Source organism: Mirounga angustirostris, unplaced genomic scaffold (genome assembly GCF_029215605.1).
Source record: "Mirounga angustirostris isolate CCGP_5_RB_7025 unplaced genomic scaffold, mMirAng1.0.hap1 SCAF_3, whole genome shotgun sequence".
Taxonomy (NCBI): Eukaryota; Metazoa; Chordata; class Mammalia; order Carnivora; family Phocidae; genus Mirounga; species Mirounga angustirostris.
In genome coordinates, this window is record NW_026991711.1 from 81,442,543 (window position 1) to 81,464,729 (window position 22,187).

The 22,187-nt window shown below is 42.5% G+C and overlaps 1 protein-coding gene across 1 annotated transcript; it reads right to left on the minus strand.

Moving 5' to 3' along the window:
• Window positions 1–1,365: 1,365 nt before the first annotated feature.
• On the minus strand, window positions 1,366–22,187 carry PTPN18 (protein tyrosine phosphatase non-receptor type 18). The gene is given in 16 exon segments (XM_045869114.2): window positions 1,366–5,973; window positions 6,175–6,249; window positions 6,738–6,940; window positions 7,650–7,738; window positions 8,026–8,115; window positions 8,200–8,258; window positions 8,261–8,270; window positions 8,354–8,420; window positions 8,821–8,963; window positions 9,174–9,236; window positions 9,830–9,898; window positions 19,895–19,933; window positions 20,047–20,142; window positions 20,222–20,298; window positions 20,565–20,673; window positions 22,048–22,187. Coding segments are annotated over 16 exon segments (1,350 nt in total). The 5' UTR covers window positions 22,141–22,187; the 3' UTR covers window positions 1,366–5,905.

Consider the following 22,187-nt stretch of genomic DNA (forward strand, 5'->3'; position numbering starts at 1 on the left):
ATAACAACTTACTTACTAGATTATTGATTTATTACAAAGGATATTAAAGTACATGATTGAAAAGCCAAATGAAGAGATACATAGAGTGAGGTCAGGAATAATCTTAAACACAGGTACTTATGTCCCTATGGAGTTTAGGGTGTGTCACTCTCCCAGAATGTGGATGCATGCTGGTTCACCAACCTGGAAGCTGTCCAAACTGGTAGTCAGGGATTTTTATGGAGGCTTCATTATGTAGGCATGGTTGATTAAATCACTGGCCATTGGTGATTGAATTTAACCTCCAGGTACCACCCCCCTCACGCAGGTCACAGGTGGGGCTGAGTGTTCCAACCCTTTAATCATATGGTTGGTTTCCCTGGCAAACAGCTTCTAACCTTAGTTATTTAGAGGCTTTTCAAAAGTCACTTCATTAACATAAACTCAAGTATGGTAGAAAGGGCCTTATTATGAATAACATTACACCCATTTCACCTTTATGGCTCTGAAACAATTTCTGGAATAGAGGACAAAAGGCCTGATATTATTACAAAGGATGCTCTCAATGCTTAGGAAATTCCAAGGGTTTTAGGAGCTGGAAGCTAGGAACTGGTAGATGAAGGCCAAAACATGTATTTATTATAAATCACAGTATCACACTATTGATATTTTTTATGTTGATTTAAAAGCATCCATTGTATACAGGACTGTAAATTTGAAACATTTCCTGGTAGCTGTAGAACTTCTGATCTCACGTTCTCATGGAGACACTGACTTATTTAAGGAAGGTCAGGGTGGAGAAAGTTCAACTTTAGGGTTTTAGGCATGACTACACTTTTTTTGGTGTGGGGGACCAGAATGTCTAGATTAGAAATACATCTCTGCTATTTTCTAACTGTGGAACCTTGGATTGCTTAACGTCTCCATCTAAGTTTTTTCTATCTATGAAATAGGGATACAGATAGTACTAATCTCTTTGGGAGTATTAAATGGATTAATACATTTAACACACTTTGAATAGTACCTACCACATCAGAAGCATAATGAACACTAGCTGCTCTTTGTGGGTAAAAGTCCTGATATCTTTTTATGTGGGTTGGACAGAGCTGGATGTGGATCCCCAGGGCACCATAGCAGTACTGGCAGGGACCTCAGTGTGCACAAGAGTCAGAGATGGTCACCTGAGGCTCTGGGGAGACAGGACCACCAACACAAATGCCTGAGCATGGAAGATTTGAGGAGCTGAAAAGAAGGCGGGTGGCTGCAGCCCGGTGCATGCGGCTGCAGGATAGCGCCCCGCACGTGCAGGCCTTTGCCCAATTTCTTGTGATTTTTTTCAAATAGTCTTTATGTGTATATAAGGAAAAACATATTTATATATGTTCATATAAAATATTTTCTTTTTATAAGGTAAGTTAATATACTTTTTTTTTTTCATTTTACAATGTGATTTAGAAATTTGTTCACATCAGTGCACAGAGGCGGTCTCATTCCCCTTTTTTCCACTGCAGAGTATTCCATCATAGCATTTGTTTAACCAGAACCCCACCGAGAACATTTATTTCCAGTCTTTTGATACTATAGACAGTGTTACAGTGAATAACTCAGTGTAACAGTCATTTTAGAGTTCTGTGAGTACCCACAGAACATAAATGCCTACAAATGAAATTTCTGCCTCAAAGAGTATGTGCATTTTTAAATAGATGTTGTTAAAGTGCTTTCCATAGAGGTTGTATGCATTTAAACACCCACTGGCTCTATATGAGAACGTTTTCTTATATCTTAGACACCATACTGTGTTATTAAACTTTTTGATCTTTGCTAACATAAGTGGAATCAGCTATCTCAGTATAAAATTTTGATTTTCATGGTTTTTATTACATGTAAGATAGGGCATCTTTGCACATTTTTATTTTGAGTTTTTGGCCTTTACTTATACTTAAGAGCTTTTTATATCTCAGAAAATTAGCTTTCAGTTTGATCTCAGTTGTAAATTTTTTTCAAGTTTGTCATTAATTCTCTGACTGTGCTTATGGTGATTTTTGTGAGGTTGAAATATATTTATGCATTAAAATTTATATTTCTTTTGGGCTTCTGATGTCTTTCCATATTTAGCAAGCATGTTGCAGCCCAAGAATATAAAGAAAAGTTTCCATAATTTCTTCTAATGCTTCTATGGTTTATTATTTTATATTTAAATTTCTGATACATTTAGGATTTGTCCTGCTGTAGGGTATGATGTATGGCTCAAACTTCTTTTTTCCTAAATGACTACTTAATTATCTCAATACCATATGTTGAATAAACCATTTTTTTTTTTTTTGCCCACTGACTTAAAATGTTAACTGTTAACCAAGACTACAACTATATAAATCGTTTTATTCTGGAAATAATCCCTGAAAAAATAAGAAATCTTCTTTTCTATGTGTGCTGTAAAAATCCAGATTCACTCTTGCTCTGAACAATCATTCATGTGGTAGCCCTATGATAAAAGTAACTTTATTGTCCTCAATTTATAGACTAGGAAACTAACCGAACCCGAGAGAAACTGAAAACTTGCTCAAGATCACACCACTAGTAAGTGGCTGAGTCCAAGCTATTAATCACTATGATACAGGCCTGCTTAGTTTAAAGAAATATTAAAAGATGCTGTGTTCATTGCAGTTATTCCTGGCATCTGTAAAGTGGGGTAACAAACTTACCTCTATGTGTGGGTTGCTCTGAAGATTAATCATTCAGTCCATGTGCATACCAAGGACCTAGTCAGTGCTAGCTATTTATATTCATTTAAAGATTTAGGGCTTCTTTTGCTCAGAGCCATATATTTCTGTAACACTAAACACTGAGACCTAAATCTGGGTGTGAATCTCTAACAACTATCTCTCTGAGTCTCCTTTGCAAGGTTACTTACAAAGGAGACTTTGTTACTTTCAATTATTGCTTACTTACAAATATTGCTTTCCAGATTAAATGAGATAAAATATGTGAAGAGCCCAGTCCAGCATTCTTCTGAATGCTCTACCTTGCAAGCCTACAGGTTTTTCTATGGTGCTGGGCATCTACCTGCTCAGATAGTCACAAGGGTGCTGTTCTCACTTTCAGCAGAACAACTCTTCAGTCTGGAATGGGCAGCTAAGAATTGCAAACAGTTCAGCCTTAGACCTAACTGTTAAAAAATCTTACCTAAATGGGTCTATAGTACCCCACAGTTACGGTTTCTGGTAGGAAGTTGGGTTGAGTGGGTGCTGGCTTCAGGACAGACCCCAGAGACCAATGCTCTAATTGACCTTAGTTTCCCTCCCCTGAGGAGGGAAATATGCTTCTTCCTTCTGCCATGGGATGCCTCTCCTCCAAGATACTACTGCTTTTCCCTTTCTGGTCTCTGGAGCCAAATGAACTTAATATTTCTGGCTATGAGATCAGTTTACACTCTAAATGACACCTTGACTCTCCTCTGTTACCAGCAGCCTTGGAGCCTTCCTGCCTTCCTGCCTCTTTCCACCAAGGTCCGCTCTCACTTTTGCCTAAGAGTTTGGACTCCAGGTAATGCTGGCCTCCTGTTCCCCATTAAGCTGGAGAATCCCTAGGTTTCTCTGCAATTCCAGGTTTTGGCTGGTTGAATTGCTTCTTGTGCAGACCTAACAGCACTTGACAAATTAAGTCCAATGCCAGCAAGCACTGTTTGGTCAAGGAAGGCAAGTTTCACCTTCCTTTTACAAACAGAGCAAATGACTTGTCTCAGACCTGATTATGGTCTAACAATTACCAAGCATAAGCTCCTGAACTAAATCTTATATTCTCTTTCACTGAATTCTCACAGTAACTATATGAGGGATGTGGGCCTGGCTGGGCAGGTGGCAGGTGAAGGCCTCATTGGTCCATGCTCATCACACAGGACAGCTTTCTGTGTTATGGATAGGAACCTGAATGAACTAGACATTGTCAGGAAATCACATCAGGAGAGAAGATCACAGAGCAGGATCAGGGTTTTGGAGGATCAAGAGTAAATCTACTCTTGTATTACTGTCCACTTGGGGTTGTCTGGTTTGAAGATCCATCTTGATGGAGGACTGTTTGTTTTCTGGCTGGGTGGTCCACTTTTCTGTCTGTCTAGCTGGAGATTTGTCTGGCTCATGGAGCGCCTGTCTAGTTGGGGATCTGTCTGGCTGCAGTCCTTCTGGCTGGGGGTCTGCACATCTGTCTAGCCAGAGGTCTTTCTGAGGGTCTTACCAAGCTGGCATTCAGTCTGTCTGGAGTTCACTTTTCCAGCTATCTACTTGGAGATTTATCAGCCCGTGTGGCTACAGACTGATCTGTCAGTCTGAGGTCAGTCCGTCTGTCTGTGAGGCTAGATGTCTGTCTTACCAGCTGCAGATCTATCTGCCAAACTAGCAATCTGTGTGCATCTGCTGTCAGCTCAGACTGAAGGTTTGTCTGGCCAGGGGTCTACGTGAACAGCTCAGTTAGTCTGGTTGGGGGTCTTCCTGTCAGATTTGGGTCTATCTAGTTGGGGATCTGTCTAAATAGGGTCTGACTTGTTGGGGGTCCATTCATCTCTCCAGATGGGGGTCCACCTGTTCATCTGGTTTGGATTCTGTCTGTCCAGCTCAGAATCTAGTTGGCCAGTTGGCTTGGAGTTCTTTTATCTCTGAGCATAATGCCTCACTGTCTGGCTGGGGTCATCTGTCATGTGTCTGACTAGGGGTTCATCCTCCGAGGCCCTATCTGAGAGATTGGAGGGTCGATCTGGTGAGCAGGGATCTAGCCTGTTTGAAGGATCTGCTGATTTGCAAGGTATGCCAAGCTGGTAGATGGTTTGGACAGTGGGAGATCTGTCTGGCTTAGGATGCTTATCTACCTGAGGGTTTGTCTACTTATCTGGCCTGCTGACTTCCTGGGGATCCACCTGGCAGTCTTCCCAGCAGGTGGTGCATCAATTTGTCCGCTAAAATGTGGGTCTTTGGAATTGGTGAGCTGGTGGGGACTACCCACCTATCTGCCTTGCTGGGAAGGTGTCTGTACAATCAAGGGTCTTTCTGTCTGGCTGGGAGTCCATCTGGCTAGTTAGTTAGGAGTCTGACTAGGTCTGTCAGTCTGCCCACCCACTTGGGGCTGGGTCTGTCTAGCAGAGGATGTCTGTATCTGTTCAGCTAGGGATTTGTTTATGTCTGTCTGGGAGTCCGTCCACCTAGGGGTCCATCTGGCTGGTGTCTGGCTGGCTGCCTAGCTGGGAGAGGGGTCTTTTTGATGGTCTCTCTTGCGGGGGGTGGTCTGTCAGGCTGTTAGTTGATTTATCTGATGGGAGGTCCATCCATCCAGCTGTGGACCGTCCCTCTGAAGGTCTGGCTGTCTAGGTGTATGGCTATCTACTTGTCCTGGTTGGGGGCCCATCTGTCTGTGTACCCATGTGGGGATCTTTTTTACCTGTTTGAAATCAGTTTGCTGGGTTGTTTACCTGGCTTGGATCTGTCTGAATGGTGGTTGGGGGGTGGTGGAGTGTCTATCAGTCTTTTTCAGGGCCTACCCATTTCTGTGTCCAGCTGAGTGTCTAAGTGAGGGAGGCTCAGATATTGAGATGAACTAGTCCATTATGTGGTGATGGCGGCAGTCTCCAGAAGCCCATCTGCCCATCCTCTTCTTCACACCTGGGAGAACCTGCCTAGTCCCCTGGGGTTGGGCCCATTCCTGATGTTTATTCTTGTATCTGTTCACTGCAGTCTCACCAGCCATTATCTCTCAACTATCTCCCCCAGCCTCAAGCCTTGAATACTATAATCACTGGGGCAAAGCCCCTACATTTCCACCCTGAGAAACTTTTATTTTGATCCAGGACCAGCATTCCCATTTCCAACACTTCACATAGCAGAGAATGGCCGTCAGCAGTCCAGGCGCCCATGTGAGGCAACAGGCAGGCAGGGTGCAGGATTCACACGTGGGTCCACTCAGCAGGGGGGTCCCGGGGCCCTTTAGGCCTTCCAATGCGCAGGTTGAAGCCTGGAAGAAGGGCACCATGTGTTTCGTGGAGAAGCTGAGGCGCAGAGATGTGTGGAAGGTCATCCTCAAGCCTCCAGGCCCTGGTTGTTTACTGCAGCCACATCCGCAGGACTCGGAGTGTGTGAGCCCCATGCCACCATCCCTAAACCCCCAAATCCTGGTCAAAGCTGCGGAGGCCCAGCAACCCAGGCTTTGACTCACCTAGCCCACCATTCTGAGCTCCATCCACCACATCCTCATAGGCGTCAGGCCCTGCAGGGCTTTGGTCAGCAGGAACTGCGGGCAGAAAACCACCCCCCAAGGATTGACTCAGGCAGCCCCACGGAGCTCCGGAACCCACCCGGGGCAGAAGTGCATCCTCCAGGCTCCCGGGGCCTGAGCTGGCAGGCTGGGGGCCAGGGCGGTGAGGGCAGCGGGAGGGGGCGTAGCGGAAACGGACGGATCCGCCTGGACTAGCTAGCGTCGCCAGAGAAACGGACCCAGCCTTGGGCTCAAGGATAGGCCTGGCACCCTTTTCCGGCCGTGACCGGAGTTGGGCAACAGTCCCAGAGGCGTGGCCGGGAGAGCACGTACGTACGTCAGCTTAGGCCCTGACCAGGCCGGACTTGGGGGCGGAGTTGTGGGGGGGAAGATGGGGGGGGGTCCTTGAGGCCTCCAGGGCCTTCCCGACCCCAGCAAGACTGGGTCTGGAGAAGGCTCAGGTGGGTGCCGGCCCTCCCGCTTCGCGCCCAGGCCCGCCCCGCCCCCGCCCGGCCCGGACTTACCGCGGCCGGGCAGCAACCCACGCGCGTCCTCCGCGTGCGCCTGCGGCCGCAGGGCGCGCGACATCACTTGGCTGTAGAGCGGCGCCTCCTCCGCGCCGCGCCCCCGCGCCCCCGCCCCGGTGCCCGTGGGCGCCCCGCGCTTCTGCACCACCGCGTACGTGTCGGCCATGGTGAGGGCCGGGGGCCCCGGCACCGAGATGCTTCTGCGGGTGGGGCGGGCGGGGGAGGAAGTGAAGCGACTGAGCCAAGGGAGGGAGGGGGTGGGGAGTGCGCTTAGCTCGTCAACCGCCGGCTTCCTTCCCGCCAGAGGCTGCTCGCCGGTCGCCGGTCGGAGAAAGCGGGCGGGCAGGTCTCAGGGGAGAGAGGGAGGGGTCTCTGGATCTCGGTTCTGTGTCTCGAATGCCTGGCAAGTTAGGTGGGTGAAGGGAAGGGGACAGCCTGGCAGGTGAATGGGGCAGGATATTGGTACTGAGGGGTGGTCATTTCTGTGTACATGTCCGAATAAAAGAATGAGGAAGTGGCATCTAAAGGAGAGGGAGGGATAGCCTCAAAATGGAGAGCTAGTCTAAAGGCCGTGGGGGTGAAATCTGCTGCAAAGGAAGGTTGACTCTGTGTCCCCAGCACCTGACATGAGGCCTGACAAGTGGGCGGCCTCAAGAAATATTTGCTAAATTAATGTCTAGGGAAGCAAAGAAAGGGATAACATAGGGGCTAGCCTTAGAGGCAGAGGCAATGGGATCTCTGGGATCAAAGTGTCATCTTGGGGCAGATTCCCCGACTCAGTTCAAAGAGCCAGTGAATATTTGGTAAACTGAACAGCAAGGAAGGGCTGGTGTTTCAAGGGCGAGGAAAGGGTTAGCCTCTGAGCATGAGAAATTGGAAAGGGAAGAACGAGGAGATGGAGCTGGGTACCTGAGGACCTCGCCAGGTGGGTGCGGTGTGGTGGGAAGGGTCTGGGAAGTCTGGAAGGAGAGGGCATCGTCGTAGATTGGGGCACAGTTCTGGGGAAAGACAGGAGGGAAAGGGTATGAGACTTGGAGGAAACTGGCCAGACTCCTGATGGAGGTGACCATGGACTCTGCCAGGGCTGGAGTGGGGAAGCTTAAGATGAACAGTCTGATAAGGTAGCAAGGAGGACAAAAGTGGGTATCATAGCCAGTCTCTGCTCCCAGAAGGAGTCCATGGGCTAGATGCTGCAGTGATGGTGGCCAAAGACTTCTGCTCTGGGTCCTGGTCTCTGAGGGTGTTGATGGTGGGCAGGAAGAGAGTAGGAAGGGGGCGTTGGTACCTCCTTGAAATTCTGGTAAACGGGGCTGGTGTTTTGGAGTGCTGAGAAGAACATCTGAGCCACTGTGTGGTATAGGAACCTGTACTGCTCCTGGTGGGGGAAGAGGAATCCTCAGAAAGGGAGAACAAGAGGAGGAGGGATGTGTCCTTGGATTGAGGAGACTGAGGCTCTCACCTCTGTCTGCACAGCTGCAGGCCGCTGCTTTCTTATCTCCAGGACCACGTTGAAGAGTTAGGTGGGATCATCTGGGGCAGAGAGGGCATATGAACAGGACCTGGTGGGCATGGGACCTGCACTGCACATAAGCACACATATGCCCTATTCATACCTGGGTCAGGAGCAACTGTCTCACATAATCCACAGTGCACAGGACACCTGTTCGCCCACAACCTGCGCTGACAAGCAAGAATAAGCATAAGCTTGGTCAGGACCTGCCCACAACCCCTTTTATGTGGGGCGTTTGGGTTTGGGAGTGAAGGTCCTGATGGAGGATCCCCTGCAGCACCTTTTGATTCTCAGAATCCCCAGATTACAATTAGAAGAAAAAACTTTTTAATTGCTTACATTTGTTGAGTATCAACTCTGTGTTTACTACTCTTCCAGCAGGCACTCTGCACTCAATAAATGCTAAATTTCAGTTGATACAGCATGAGCTAGTGTGGCTTCAGGTTTTTCAAAAGAGGCACTCAAACTGTGACACTGGCTTCAAGGCCTGCACTGGCCCTCCCTGCCTTCTGCACTCCCCCACCAGTCATCTCTGTCTCACCAGACCGCCATAAAACCCATTTCTTAAACCTGCAGTGGACACAGAGGGGGCTGGGGCCAGATCCCTGGAGGCGACGGGCTTCCTCCACCATGGTGAGCACATGTTCAGGATTGCTGGGGACTCCTCTGTCTGGCCAGGACATATATTGCAGCTGGTACACAGAACGACATTCCTGAAACACAGGAAACGAGTGGCAAATAATAAAAAAGCATTTATTGAGCACCTACTGCTTGTCAGGCCCAGTTCTAAACATCTTCCATTTAAATCCAACAGATAATAACTGAGGAGATAGGTACTATTGCTAATGCACATTTTACAAATGAGAAAACAGAGACAGAAAATAGTTCTCCCCATATGGGAGCCTCTTCCTCCCTTTAAGTACCTTCTGAAAAGTAACCTGGAGGGTCCTGAGCATGATGTCTGCATTCAGCCATGTCTCCCTTGTCTGAGGATGTGGGGCAGGTGGGAAGAGAGAGGAGAGCAAAGACCACAGGTGCCAAAAGACATTTGCAGAAAACAAAGCATTTCTGATTAAAAATCAAAGTCAACATATTTTTAAAAATTCATTCAGCTCAAATATCCCCCATGGCTTTCCTGAAGGAAACATTTGATAGAGGGGAGAAAGAACTATGATTAAAAACCCCAACAAGCTCATTTATAGTGAAAAAAGAAAAAATATTTCTTTCATTCTACAAGAGTTTTATTGTACTTATTATGTTCCAACTATATTTGACTTGAGGTAAGAGATTTTCCTGAGTTATGAAATGGTAAGGGAAATAGGGATTTTAAGAACCTAACCAGGCACATTTATATAACAGAGATAACCATGATCATAGTTAAAATGCAACAGCAATGTATATATTGAGTTCTGGCTATTGCACGCTAATACTAGAGGGTTCCCTGCAGTGTGAGGGGACTGTGGGAAAACTATTCATCCTTTCAGGCCCAGCCCGAAAGCTTCCCTGAGAATCTTCTATGAAACCTCCCACAACATCCAAGACTTCATAAAACACAATTCCCACCTCTGCCCCAGCTCACCAGGGTGATGCAGAAAAGTCCAATCTGTAGTGGTTCCTGTTCTTGGGCCCAGTAACGCTCACATTTTTTCTGCAAAAGGCAAGGGAGAAAGGGCAGGGAGTGAAGAGCAGTAGTCTGCTTTAGAGTTCCAGCTCAATACATCCACACCCCCACAGAATACCTCAGGCATTGCTGGTGGAAGCACAGATAGCTGTAGCTATCATGCAGGCCAGCTGTCAGAACCTTATCAGATTAAACACACAGACACAGTGGAGACTTGTGCTTCTGACCATGCAGGAGGAAGACAGGCCAGAATATTCTCATACTGTAAGCAACTAAAAAATTGGACAGAACATATGAGCCACTATTTTCAGACATTGGACAACAGGTATTGCAGGATTGTGATCACTGAACGAAGGGAAACATGGACCAAATCTTATGACTGCCCCAGCTTACTGCAGGACATGGAGAGTCCAATGATCCCACTGAGTTGAGGAGCCAGAGATCATGGCTCAGGGAGGCCAAAGCAGCTAGAATTTGAAGGGCAGAGTCGTGGAAAGAATAGAGCTATGCAAACAAGAGTTAAAAATTTCAGAAGTCTGCAAATGGTCCCCTTGAGTATTATTAGCTGGAGTCCTGGAAAGAACAGAGCTATGCAAAAAAGAGTTAAAAATTTCAGAAGTCTGCATATGGTTCCTTTGAGTATTATTAGCTGAATAATAATCTGAGGATCATGAAACTCTGTGAAGCCAGGCAAGAATAACTTCCTACGAAAGAATAATAGCTAAGGACCTATAAGATGAATATTTCCTATAATGTTCATAATGGGATAGAAATAATTTACATTCCTCCAGCCAGAGTGGAGAGACCCAACTGACTATAAGGGCATTCAATAGGGAACGAAGAAGGACCACATGTTAAAAGTAGAATGAAATTAGTTCTAGAATAAAGGCTACTCTAGACCTGCCCTACAAAAGCTTTAAAACAAACCTTAAAATGATCAAACATCCAAAAGTAACTTAACTGCCTTCCAGAAAAAGTCCAACACTCTTTAAAGGAAGACAATAAAATCTAACAGTTACCTGCAAAATTAAAAATGTCAAGCATCCAATAAAAATTTACTAGACATACAAAGAAACAAGAAAACATGACCCATAACCAGGAGAAAAATAAGTGAATAGAAGATCCAATAAGGATGAAGAAAGAAGTAGACCTTTAAACAGTTTTTTTTTAAATATTTTAAATATACTTGAAGATGAAAAAGAAAACATGAACATAATGAAAGTGAAACAAAAGATAGAGAAAATACCAAAATGGAACTTATAGAGAGGAAAAATAAAATACGTGAAATTTAAAAAGTCACTGTCTAATAGCAGATTAGACACAGAAGAAAAGATCAGTGAACATGAAGACATAGCAATAGAATCTATTTAAAATGAAAAAAAACTCAAAAATTACTGGGGAAAAAATGAACAAAGAATCCGTTATTTGTAGAAATATACCAAATGGTCTAATGTATGTGTATCTGGAGTCCAGAAGAAGGAGAGGAGAGAGGGGAGAACAGAAACTATATTTGAAAAAATAATCGCTGGAAAATTTTCCAAATTTGATAAAACCGCAAACCCACAAGTCCAAGAAAGTCAACTATGAGGAGAGTAAACATAAAGCCAAACAAAGGCAGATCATGATCAAATTGCCAGAGAGAGAGAGAGAGGGAGAGAGAGAGGAAACTTAAAAACATCACACACAAAAAGACACATTACATATTAAGGAACAAAGATAAGAATGACAGAATTTTGTCAGAAACTGCAAGTCAGAAGTCAAAGTTGTGACATTCTAAAAAGGCTGAAATTTAAAAAAAACACTTTCGGACAAACAAAAGCTGGGAGAATTTATCACAAACCCATACTGTGAGAAATATTAAAGTAAGCTGTTCATACAAAAGGAACATGATACTAGATGAAATATGGATCTACACAAAAGAATGAAGAGTAAAGAAAAAGCAAATATGTAGCTAAATATAAAAAATATTTCTCATTTTTAACATTTAAAAAAGACAGTCTAGTGAATTTTATCAAACAAACAAGGAAGAATTAATAGCAATCCTTCACAATTTTTTTTTAAATTGAAGGACCATTTCCCAACATACTGTATGAAGCCAATATTAATCTGATACGAAAACTAAACATATATATCACAAGAAAAGAACACTATTAACCAATGTTTCATTAATACAGACATTAAAATCCTCAACAAAATACCAGCAAAGGGTTATACACCATGACCAAGTTGGATTAATCTCAGGAATGCAAGATTGGTTGTATATATATAAAAAATCAATGTCATATACCATATTAATAGAAAATAAAACAAAAACACATGATCATCTGAATAGATGCAGAAAAAAATTTTTGGATAAAATCCAACACCCTTTCATGATAAAAATACAAGGGAAACTAGAAATGGAAGGAAACTCCTTAGCCTGATTAAAACAACAACAACACACACACATCTACAAAAAAAACCCCACAACCAGTCCTTAGACTTATGGTGAAAGACTGAATGTTTTGCCCTTAAAATCAGGTTGCACTTGCCACTTCTGTTCAACTTTGTACAGAAAGGTCTAGTCAGTGCAGTTAGGAAAAAAGAAATGGAAGAAAGGGAGGGAGGAAGGGAGAAAGGAAAATAGGGAGGGACAGAAGGAGGAATATTGGATTAGAAAAGAAGCAGCAAAATTATCTCAATTTGCAGATGACATCATATTATATATGGAAAACCCTAAGTTTTCCACATAATCACACACCCCCCCCACACTATTAAAGCTAATAAATGAGTTCAGCAAGGTTGCAGGACATAATATCAAACAAAAATCAATTGTATTTCTATATAGTGAAAACTATTTGGTTTGCAATAAGGAAACTGAAAATGAAATTAAGAAAATCACTCCATTTACAATAACATCAAGAAGTATAAACTAGGAATAAATTTAACAAAAGTGCAAGACTAAATTAAACACTATAAAACATTGCTAAGAGAAATTAAAGAAGACCTAGATAAATGGAAAAACATCCATGTTCATGGAATGGAAGACAATATGGTTAAGATGGAAATAGCTCCCAAATTGATAGATTCAATGCATTCCTTATCAAAATCCCAGAAGGCTTTTTGAAGATATTGGCAAGGTGATCTTAACATTAATATGTTAATATTAATGAGTGTGTCATAGATACTGAAGACTACCCTCAGGTTTGATGATTCACTAGGGGGACTCACAGGACTCAGCATACAGTTGTACTCATGGCTATGATTTATTACAATAAAATGATACAGAAAAAAAATCAAAGGGAAAAGATGCACAGGGCAAAATGAAGGAAACAAGAGTCCTGCTTCCAAGGGTCTTCTCCAAGTGAAGTCGCACACAATGTGCTTAATTTCCCCAGAAATGATTTGAGACAGCATGTGTGAAATGTCCACAGTAAAGCTCATTAGGCAGTCAGTGCCCAGGGAATTCACTGGGGCACTCCATGTGTTATACGGGCACCCTCTGACTAGTATGTACCACAACTTCAGACTCCCAGAAGGAAGGCAGGTGTTCAAATAAACCATACTGTTTATATAAACAGTTCAAGCATAGTGAGCCACTTTTATTAGAAATCCAATTTCCAGGCAAGATCCAACCTAGTAGGAAGGTCTTTTTTTTTTTAATCATAAGCCTGCTATATTACTCTTTTCTGCACAGCAAGTGACCCAGAAAAGTCGAAACAAACTTGAAAAAAAGAAGAAATTTGGTGGACTCACATTTCCTGATTTCAAAACTTACTATAAAGTTACAATAATAAAAAATGTATAGTACTGGTACAAAGATAGACCTACCAATCAATGGAATAGAATTGAGAGTCCAGAAATAAACCCTTACATTTATAGTCAATTGATTTTCAACAAGGATAACAAGACTATTCAATGGGGAAAAGACAGACAAATAACAAGTGCTGAAAAAAAACAAGTGTTGAAAAAAAAGACAACAACAAGTGTTGGTGAGGATGTGAAGGATTCAAATCCTCATACATTGCTGATTGGAAGGTAAAATGATGTAGCTGTGGAAGAGTTTGACAGTTCCTCAAAATATTAAGAATGGAGTTACCATATGATGTAGCAATTCCACTTCTAGGTATGTACCCAAGAGAATTGAAAACATACTTCTACACAAAAACTTGCACACAAATGTTCATAGCAGCATTATTCATAATAGCCAAAAAGTGGAAGCAACTCACATTCTATAAACCGATAAATGAATAAATAAATGCGGTAGATCCATTCAATGGAATACTGTTCAACAATAAAAAGGAGTTAAGTACTGACACATGCTATAATATGCATAAATTTTAAAAACATGCTAAGTGAAAGGACCCAGTCACAAAGACAACATATCATATGAATCAGTTTACATGAAAAGTCCAGAGTAGTCAAACCTAAAGAGACCAAAAATAGAGTAGGGATTACCTAGGATGGAGAAATGGGGAGTGACTGCCAATGGATACAGGATTTCTTTGTGGGGTAATGAAAATGTTGTAAAATTTATTGCAGGGATGGTTGCATAACTAAATATACTAAATATATACTAAATTTTGGAATATACTAAAAACAATTGAATTGCACACTTTAAATGGATAAATTGCATCTTGATAAAGCTGTTTTTTAAAAGAGATTGTTTATTTTGATTCTGTCCCAATAGTTTATTTTTGCTTTTGTTTCCTTTGCCTCAGGAGACATATCAAGAAGGATGCTGCTATGACCAATGCCAGAGAAATTACTGCCTATACTCTCTTCTAGGATTTTTATGGTTTTGGGTCTCACATTTAGGTCTTCAATGCATTATGAGTTTATTTTTGTGTGTGGTGTAAGAAAGTGGTCCAGTTTCTTTTCTTTCTTTCTTTCTTTTTTTGCATGTAGATATCCAGTTTTCCAGGCACTATTTATTGAAGTGACTCTTTTTCCCATGGCATATTTTTGCCTCTTTTGTTGAAGATTAATAGATTAACTGACCATATAATAATGGGTTTATTTCTGGGATTTCTATCCTATTCCATTGATCTATGTGTCTATTTTTGTGCCAGTATCATACTGTGCCAGCTTTGTAGTATAACTTAAAATCTGGAATTGTGATATCTCCAGCTTTATATTTCTTTTTCAAGAATGTTTTGGCTATTCAGGATCTTTTGTGGTTCCATACAAATTTTAGGATTGTTTGTTCTAGTTCTGTGAAAAATGCTGTTGGTATTTTAGGGATTGCATTAAATCTGTAGATTGCTTTGGATAGTATGGACATTTTAACAATATTTCTTCTTCCAATCCATGAGCATGGAATAGCTTTCCATTTATTTGTGTCATCTTCAATTTTTTTCATCAGTGTTTTATAGTTTTCAGTGTATAGGTTTTTCACTTCCTTGGTTAAGTTTATTCCTAGGTATTTTATTATCTTTGGTGCAATTGTAAATTGGATTGTTTCCTTAAATTCTCTTTCTGCTGCTTCATTATTAGTGTATAGAAATGCAACAGATTTCTGTACATTGATTTTGTATACTGTGACCTTATTTAATTCATTTATCAGTTTTAATAATTTTGGGGGGTAGTCTTTAGGGTTTTCTATATATACCATCATGTCATCTGCAAATAGTGAAAGTTTTACTTCTTGTTTACCAATTTCCTTTTCCTATCTGATTGCTGTGGGAAAAAAAAATACCACTGGATGGTATTTTCTTTTTTTTTTTTTTTTAAGATTTTATTTATTTATTTGACAGAGAGAGACACAGCGAGAGAGGGAACACAAGCAGGGGGAGTGGGAGAGGGATAAGCAGGCTTCCCGCTGAGCAGGGAGCCTGATGCGGGACTCGATCCCAGGACCCTGAGATCATGACCTGAGCTGAAGGCAGACGCTTAACGACTGAGCCACCCAGGCGCCCTGGATGGTATTTTTTCTTATCTGATTGCTGTGGCAAAATACAAAGCTTTTGCATACAAAGGAAACAAACAATAAAACTAAAAAAAAAAAACGACCTACTGAATGGGAGATGTTTGCAAATGACATATCTGATAAAGGGTTAGTATACAAAATATATAAAGAACTGATTCAACTCAACAGCCAAACACCAAATAATCCAATTAAAAAATGGACAAAAGAGGGCGCCTGGGTGGCTCAGCTGTTAAGCGTCTGCCTTTGGCTCAAGTCATGATCCCAGGGTCCTAGGATCGAGTCCCACATCGGGCTCCCTGCTCAGTGGGAAGCCTGCTTCTCCCTCTCCCACTCCCCCTGCTTGTGTTCCCCCTCTTGCTGTGTCTCTCTCTGTCAAATAAATAAATAAAATCTTTTAAAAAAAAAAGGACAAAAGACATGAACAGACATTTCTCCAAAGAAGACATCCAAATGGCCAACAGACACATGAAAGGATACTTACTCAACATCACTCATCATCAGGGAAATGCAAATCAAAACACAATGAGATATCACCTCACACCTGTCAGAATGGCTAAAATCAAAAATACAAGAAACATCAAGGGTTGGCAAGGTTGTGGAGAAAAAAGAACGATTGTGCACTGTTGGTGGGAATGCAAACTGGTGCAGCCACTCTGGAAAACAGTATGGAGGTTCCTCAAAAAATTAAAAATGGAACTACCCTATGATCCAGTAATTGCACTACTTGGTATTTATCCAAAGAATACTCAAACACTAATTCAGAAGGATATATGCACCCCTGTGTTTATTGCTGAATTATTTACAATAGCCAAATTATGGAAGCAGCCCAAGTGTCCATCAATAGGAATACAATAGCAACATATATGTATATATATATATACACACAATGGAATATAGAATGAAATCTTGCCATTTGCAACAACATGGATGGATCTAGAGGGTATAATACTAAGTGAAATAAATCAGTCAGATAAAGACAAGTACCATATGATTTCACTCATATGTGGAACTTAAGAAACAAGACAAACAAATGAAGAAAAAAAAGAGAGAGAAACCAAAAAACAGACTATTAACTATAGGGAGTAAATAGGTGGCTACCAGAGGGAAGGTGGGGGTGGGGAATGGGTGAAATAGGTGAAGGGGATTAAGAGTACACTTATCATGATGGTCAATGAGTAATATTTAGAATTGTTGAATTACTATATTGTACACTGAAACTAATAGAACACTGTATGTTAACTATACTGGACTTAAAAATTTTAAAAAATAAGAAAAAGACAATCTAAAGCAAAAATATTATAACAGTGCATTGTGGAGTATATTTCATATTTAGAATTAAAATCTATGACAACAATAACATAAAGCATGGAATGGGAAATTAGAAATATGCTAGTATAGTTCTTATATTTTAAATGAAATGGTATAATATTATTTGAGTGTAGACTGTGACAAATTAAAGATATAACTGATAAACCCTAAAGCCACACTAAGCACATAATACAAAGAGGTATAACTAATAAGTAAATAATGACTATGAAATGGATTCATAAAAATTCTCAATCTGGGGGCACCTGGGTGGCTCAGTCAGTTAAGCATCTGCCTTTGGCTCAGGTCATGGTCTTGGGGTCCTGGGATCAAGTCCCACATCAGGCCCCTGCTCAGTGGGGAGTCTGCTTCTCCCTTTCCCTCTGCCTCTCTCCCCCACTCGTGCTCTCTCTCTCTCCCTTAAATCAATCAATCAATCAATCAATCAATCTCAATCTGGAAGAAGACAGAAAAGAATAAAGGGGCAAAGAACAGATGGAACAAACAGAAAACAAAGATGGTAGATTTACTCCAATTAAAGGCAGAGATTGTCAAACTAAATTAAAAAGTAAGCCCCTACAATATGCCACCTACAAGACACTTTAAAAATAAAGATGAACATAGATAAAAAGTAAAAGAATGGAAAAAGATATGTACACTCTAGCACAATTTAAATGGCTATATTAATATCACAGTTCACTTCAGAGAAGGAATATTACCAGAGATAGAAAGGAACCTTACATATTGGAAAAGGGATTGATTAATCAGGAAGACATAATCCTAACTGTATATGCACTCAATTACAGAGTTTCAAAATAGCTGAAGCAGAAACTGACAGAACTGAAAAGACAGATAATTTTAAAATTAGAGATTTCAACATTATTTCAGCAAATAATAGGGCAAGTAGACCCCCTAAAAAGTCATACGAACAATAAGATTTGAATAATATTTGTCCTAATTGGCAGTTATAGAATACTTGGAGATTTCATCACTCCTCTCAGCAATTGATAGAACATTTAGAGAAAATAAGTTAGTAAAGATTTATAAAATACAGTAAAGATACAAAAATATTAAAGTGTCTTTCAAAAAAGACACAATTTGACTGATATTTATAGAACACTCTACTCAACAAAAGCAGAATACACATTCTTTTCAAGTGTACATAGACTATTTACCAAGATTGGCCATATTCATAGCCATAAAACAAGTCTCAGTATATGTAAAAGGATTAAAATCATACAAAGTTGTTCTCTGACCATAGTGGAATTAACTAAAAATTAATAACAGGAAGATATATGGGAAAGTCCTCAAATATTTGCAAACTAAGTACAACCATGGTCAAATACCATGAGTCAAAGAAGAAATCACAAGGGTAATTAGAAAGTATTTTGAACTAATTGAAAAAGAAGATACAATTTATCAAGTTTGTGAGATGTAGCTAAAGCAGTGCTTAGAGAAAAATGAATAACATTAAATGCTTATATATGAAAAAAGAAAAATCTCAAATCAATGAACTAAGTTTCAGAAGCTAGAAAAATAGGAGTGTTAAACCTAAATAACATTAGGAAGGAAATGAAAAAGATGAAAAGTTATTAATGAAATAAGAAATGAAAAAAAATACAGAAATATAAGAGAAAAAATAGAGAAAAATAAAACGCAAAGCTGGTTCTTTAAAAAACAACAACAACAGCAACAGCAACAACAACAATTGACAAACCTCTAGCCCAGAGATGGCTAACATTTTCTATAAAATAGGGCCAGATAATAAGTATTTTACACTTTGTGAGCCATTCAATCCACCCAACTTGCAACTACTGAATTCTGCCATTGTAGCATGAAAGTGGGTATATACAATATCTAAACATATGAGTGTGGCTGTATTTTAAAACATTTTATTTACAAGAAAAGGCAGCAAGACAGACCTAGTACAATAGGTAAAGTTTGCTCATCTTTACTCTAGCCAGACTGACATGGGAGAGATAGACCACAAATTACCAAAATCAGGAATGAAAAAGGGGCATCACTACAGGTTGTACAGATTCCATGATCAGCCATTCATCCCTGGGCAGTACTTACCCCACTTCCCAACCCTGTCTATTGAATAGGCCAGAATGTAGAAACCATGTGCCTTCAAAGCTGACATGCATTTTTTGAGTAACTAATTTATGCTAACAGGCAAAACAGAGATCCCTGCACTCCTGGACTTATCTTCTAATCAAGGAGATGGAGAATAAACAATGTGTAGATTACCTTGTATGCTAGAAATGGTAAGAACTGTGAAGGAAAATAGGACACAGGAAGGAGAGTGGGAGTGCTTGGGAGTTTTAAATGGTGTAAGATCCAGGAAGGTGTCATGGAGAAAGTAGCATTTGAACAAAGATCTGAAGGTGGTAGTAGAGCAAGCCAAGAAGAATGTTCCGGGCAAAGGAAACAGCCAAGGCACAGGCCCTGAGACAGTGCCATCCCTGGCACATCTGAGGAACAGCAAAGGCCAAAATGGCTAGAGTGGAGTGAATAAAAGAGAGACAGAAAAACACAGAGATCAGAGCTGTACCAGGGACAGCTCAGTGTAGGGCCTTACAGTCTATGATGCAGACTTGGGTTGGGAAGACCTGCAGTAAAGGGTTTGTGAACACTGCAGGGATGAGCACCATGAATAAAAGGAAAAAGATCAACAAAAAATTAGAGCAATAGTGGAGTCACTTCAAGAATTGGGCCTTTCAGACCTGGGATTAGGGAGGTGCTAGCAAGATTTCTCCTGCCTCCTTCCTGCTCAAGGAAATGTATTCTAGAGGGCTGAGGACACCTACCTGCCCATTCTCCATTTCTCGACATGCCATCAGGATCACCTACACAAGAAGGGTAAGGGAAGAGGGGAGTGATTTGGGTTAGGGAATTGGAGAAACAAGGCCAAGGGAGGACTCAGAATGTTAGCCCCACCTCATGGTCCTCTAAGGCTGACCTTGACCCCAAACTCCCAGACCAGGCACCAGAAGTCTAGCAAGGTGTGAGGCAGGGGTCCTTGTGTGGCGATGTAGGCCTGGCTTCCGTCTGTGCCCTGGTAAAGGCTAAGTTCATCACCGAGATCTTGCTGTCACCCCCTCCAAGTCCACCCCTTCCCTGACTCCCAGCCTGACCCGGATGAAGTTGCCATTGATGTAGTCGCCATGTCCCTCCTCCTGGAGCAGGGAGAGGATCACTCGTGTCTGATCATCTGCCAGTGGGAGAGGTGAGAAAAGTGCTTTGGGGTGATAGGAGCATCAAAGCCCTGATGGCTTCCTGGATGAAAGCCAGCAGGTTTACTGCACACCCAGCAGGGATCCCACCTGGGTGCACTTGTGAGCTGCTCAGGAGAAATGCAGCCATTGCAAGGATCTGAGAGGGAGTGCACTGGGAGCACAGTGGGGATGGACTGGACTGCCATGGGATGGAGAATGTGTGCAGAGCCTCACTGACTCCCTCTGGAAGACCCCGACTTACAGGGCAGCACATCTTTGTAGCGGTTCTTCCTCACATTCCCTGGCAGACTGCCAGCCTCAGTGGAGCACATACAGTCAGTCTTCCATGCGGCTGAGCGGGCCTGGATGTCCTGGCGGAAGGCACCATTAGCAGACCCGGGAAAGGGAGGAGAGAGGAAGAGAGGAGCAAGGTCAGAGTTCTGGGGCACAGAGGCACTTGTAGGGATACAAGGTACATGGCCTGTGAGAGGTGAATGCAGACTCTTAGATAGCATGGTGCCTGGGTAATTGTAGTGATACAATAGTAATAGCAACTCAGAGCACCTTGTCTATGCCAGGCTCTGTGCTAATGACACTGAATCATTACAAGGTCACCCCAAAGTTAGTACTATTATTAATGTCCCCATGGTGTAGGTAAGAAAGCTGACGCACCACATGGTTGAGTGACTTGCCAAAAGTCCCACCCAGGAACTGGAACAGTGAGGGTTGCACTCAAACCTCTCAGCATCTACCCCTAAACGCTCAAACTGTGTTACATTGTATTGTAAACAATAATTGTAATGGAATATGTATTTAATATAACAAACATGATGATGTATATGTGACAATATACAATGTATATGAATTATAATGTATAACATTACTTATGTAACAAAATATTACAGATACTTTGTTACTATTAGATTATTATAATTCGTGAAGTGTATGACCATCATTATCAGCTATTCAAAATCAGACGATAATAAGTAACACCTACCAATGCCTACGACGCTGCATTAGCATTCCTAACGCATGGCTTGCATCACGGCATTGTAATGTTTAGAATATTTATAACTAGTGACAAAGGATCCTACAAACTGAGCACTCAAGATGTGCTAGGCGCTTTTTTACCCACACCAGTTCCTCAGGTCATTAGAGGTCGCGTTTTACCCAAGGAGAAACTGACGCCAGAGGACCCGGGTAAAATACCCTAGGTCACAGCGCCTATTAGAGTCCGACATCCACACCACCACCCCACTTCCCCCCCACCCGAAGTGGGGCTTCTTGGTTCCTCTTCCCCTAGCCCCTTCTTCCACATGATCACAGAAGTGATCACCAGGGTGCCTGGAGAGGCCCGGGTGACCGGTGTCAAGCGCAAGTGCGCGCCTGCCTTCCCTTGCTGCGCCGGCGTCTCCAGCCCCACCCAGTAGCAGGATTATTCCGGGAGCTGGATGAGGGCACAGGGACACAAGGGCGTGTGCGGCACCGCCCAACCCGGCCGTGGACTTCGCCCTCTGGGGTTCTGTGGGCAGAGGATGAGGACAGAGACAGAGGAGAGAGCGACAGAGAGGTGCCGGGGGGGGGGGGGGGAGAAAAATAGACCTTGAAGCGAGGAGACACCCTTGGACGCATAGAGAAAGGGGGTGGGGGGCGCAAAGTGCGGCAGGGCGCACAGGACAGACATCGGACAGCCCAGGACCAGGAGACTGAGCGCGCGGTTTGGCCGTCCACTCTCGCCCACTCACGCTGAACTCGCCGGCAAGGATCGCCCTCTCCCGGCCGCCTCGCGCCTTCAACTGCTCCAAGAAGCTCCGCGCAGCGTCCAAGTTGTGGCTCATGACGCCGTGGGCCAGAGAGGTCCAGTCCAGCTGCTGCGCTCCGCTCA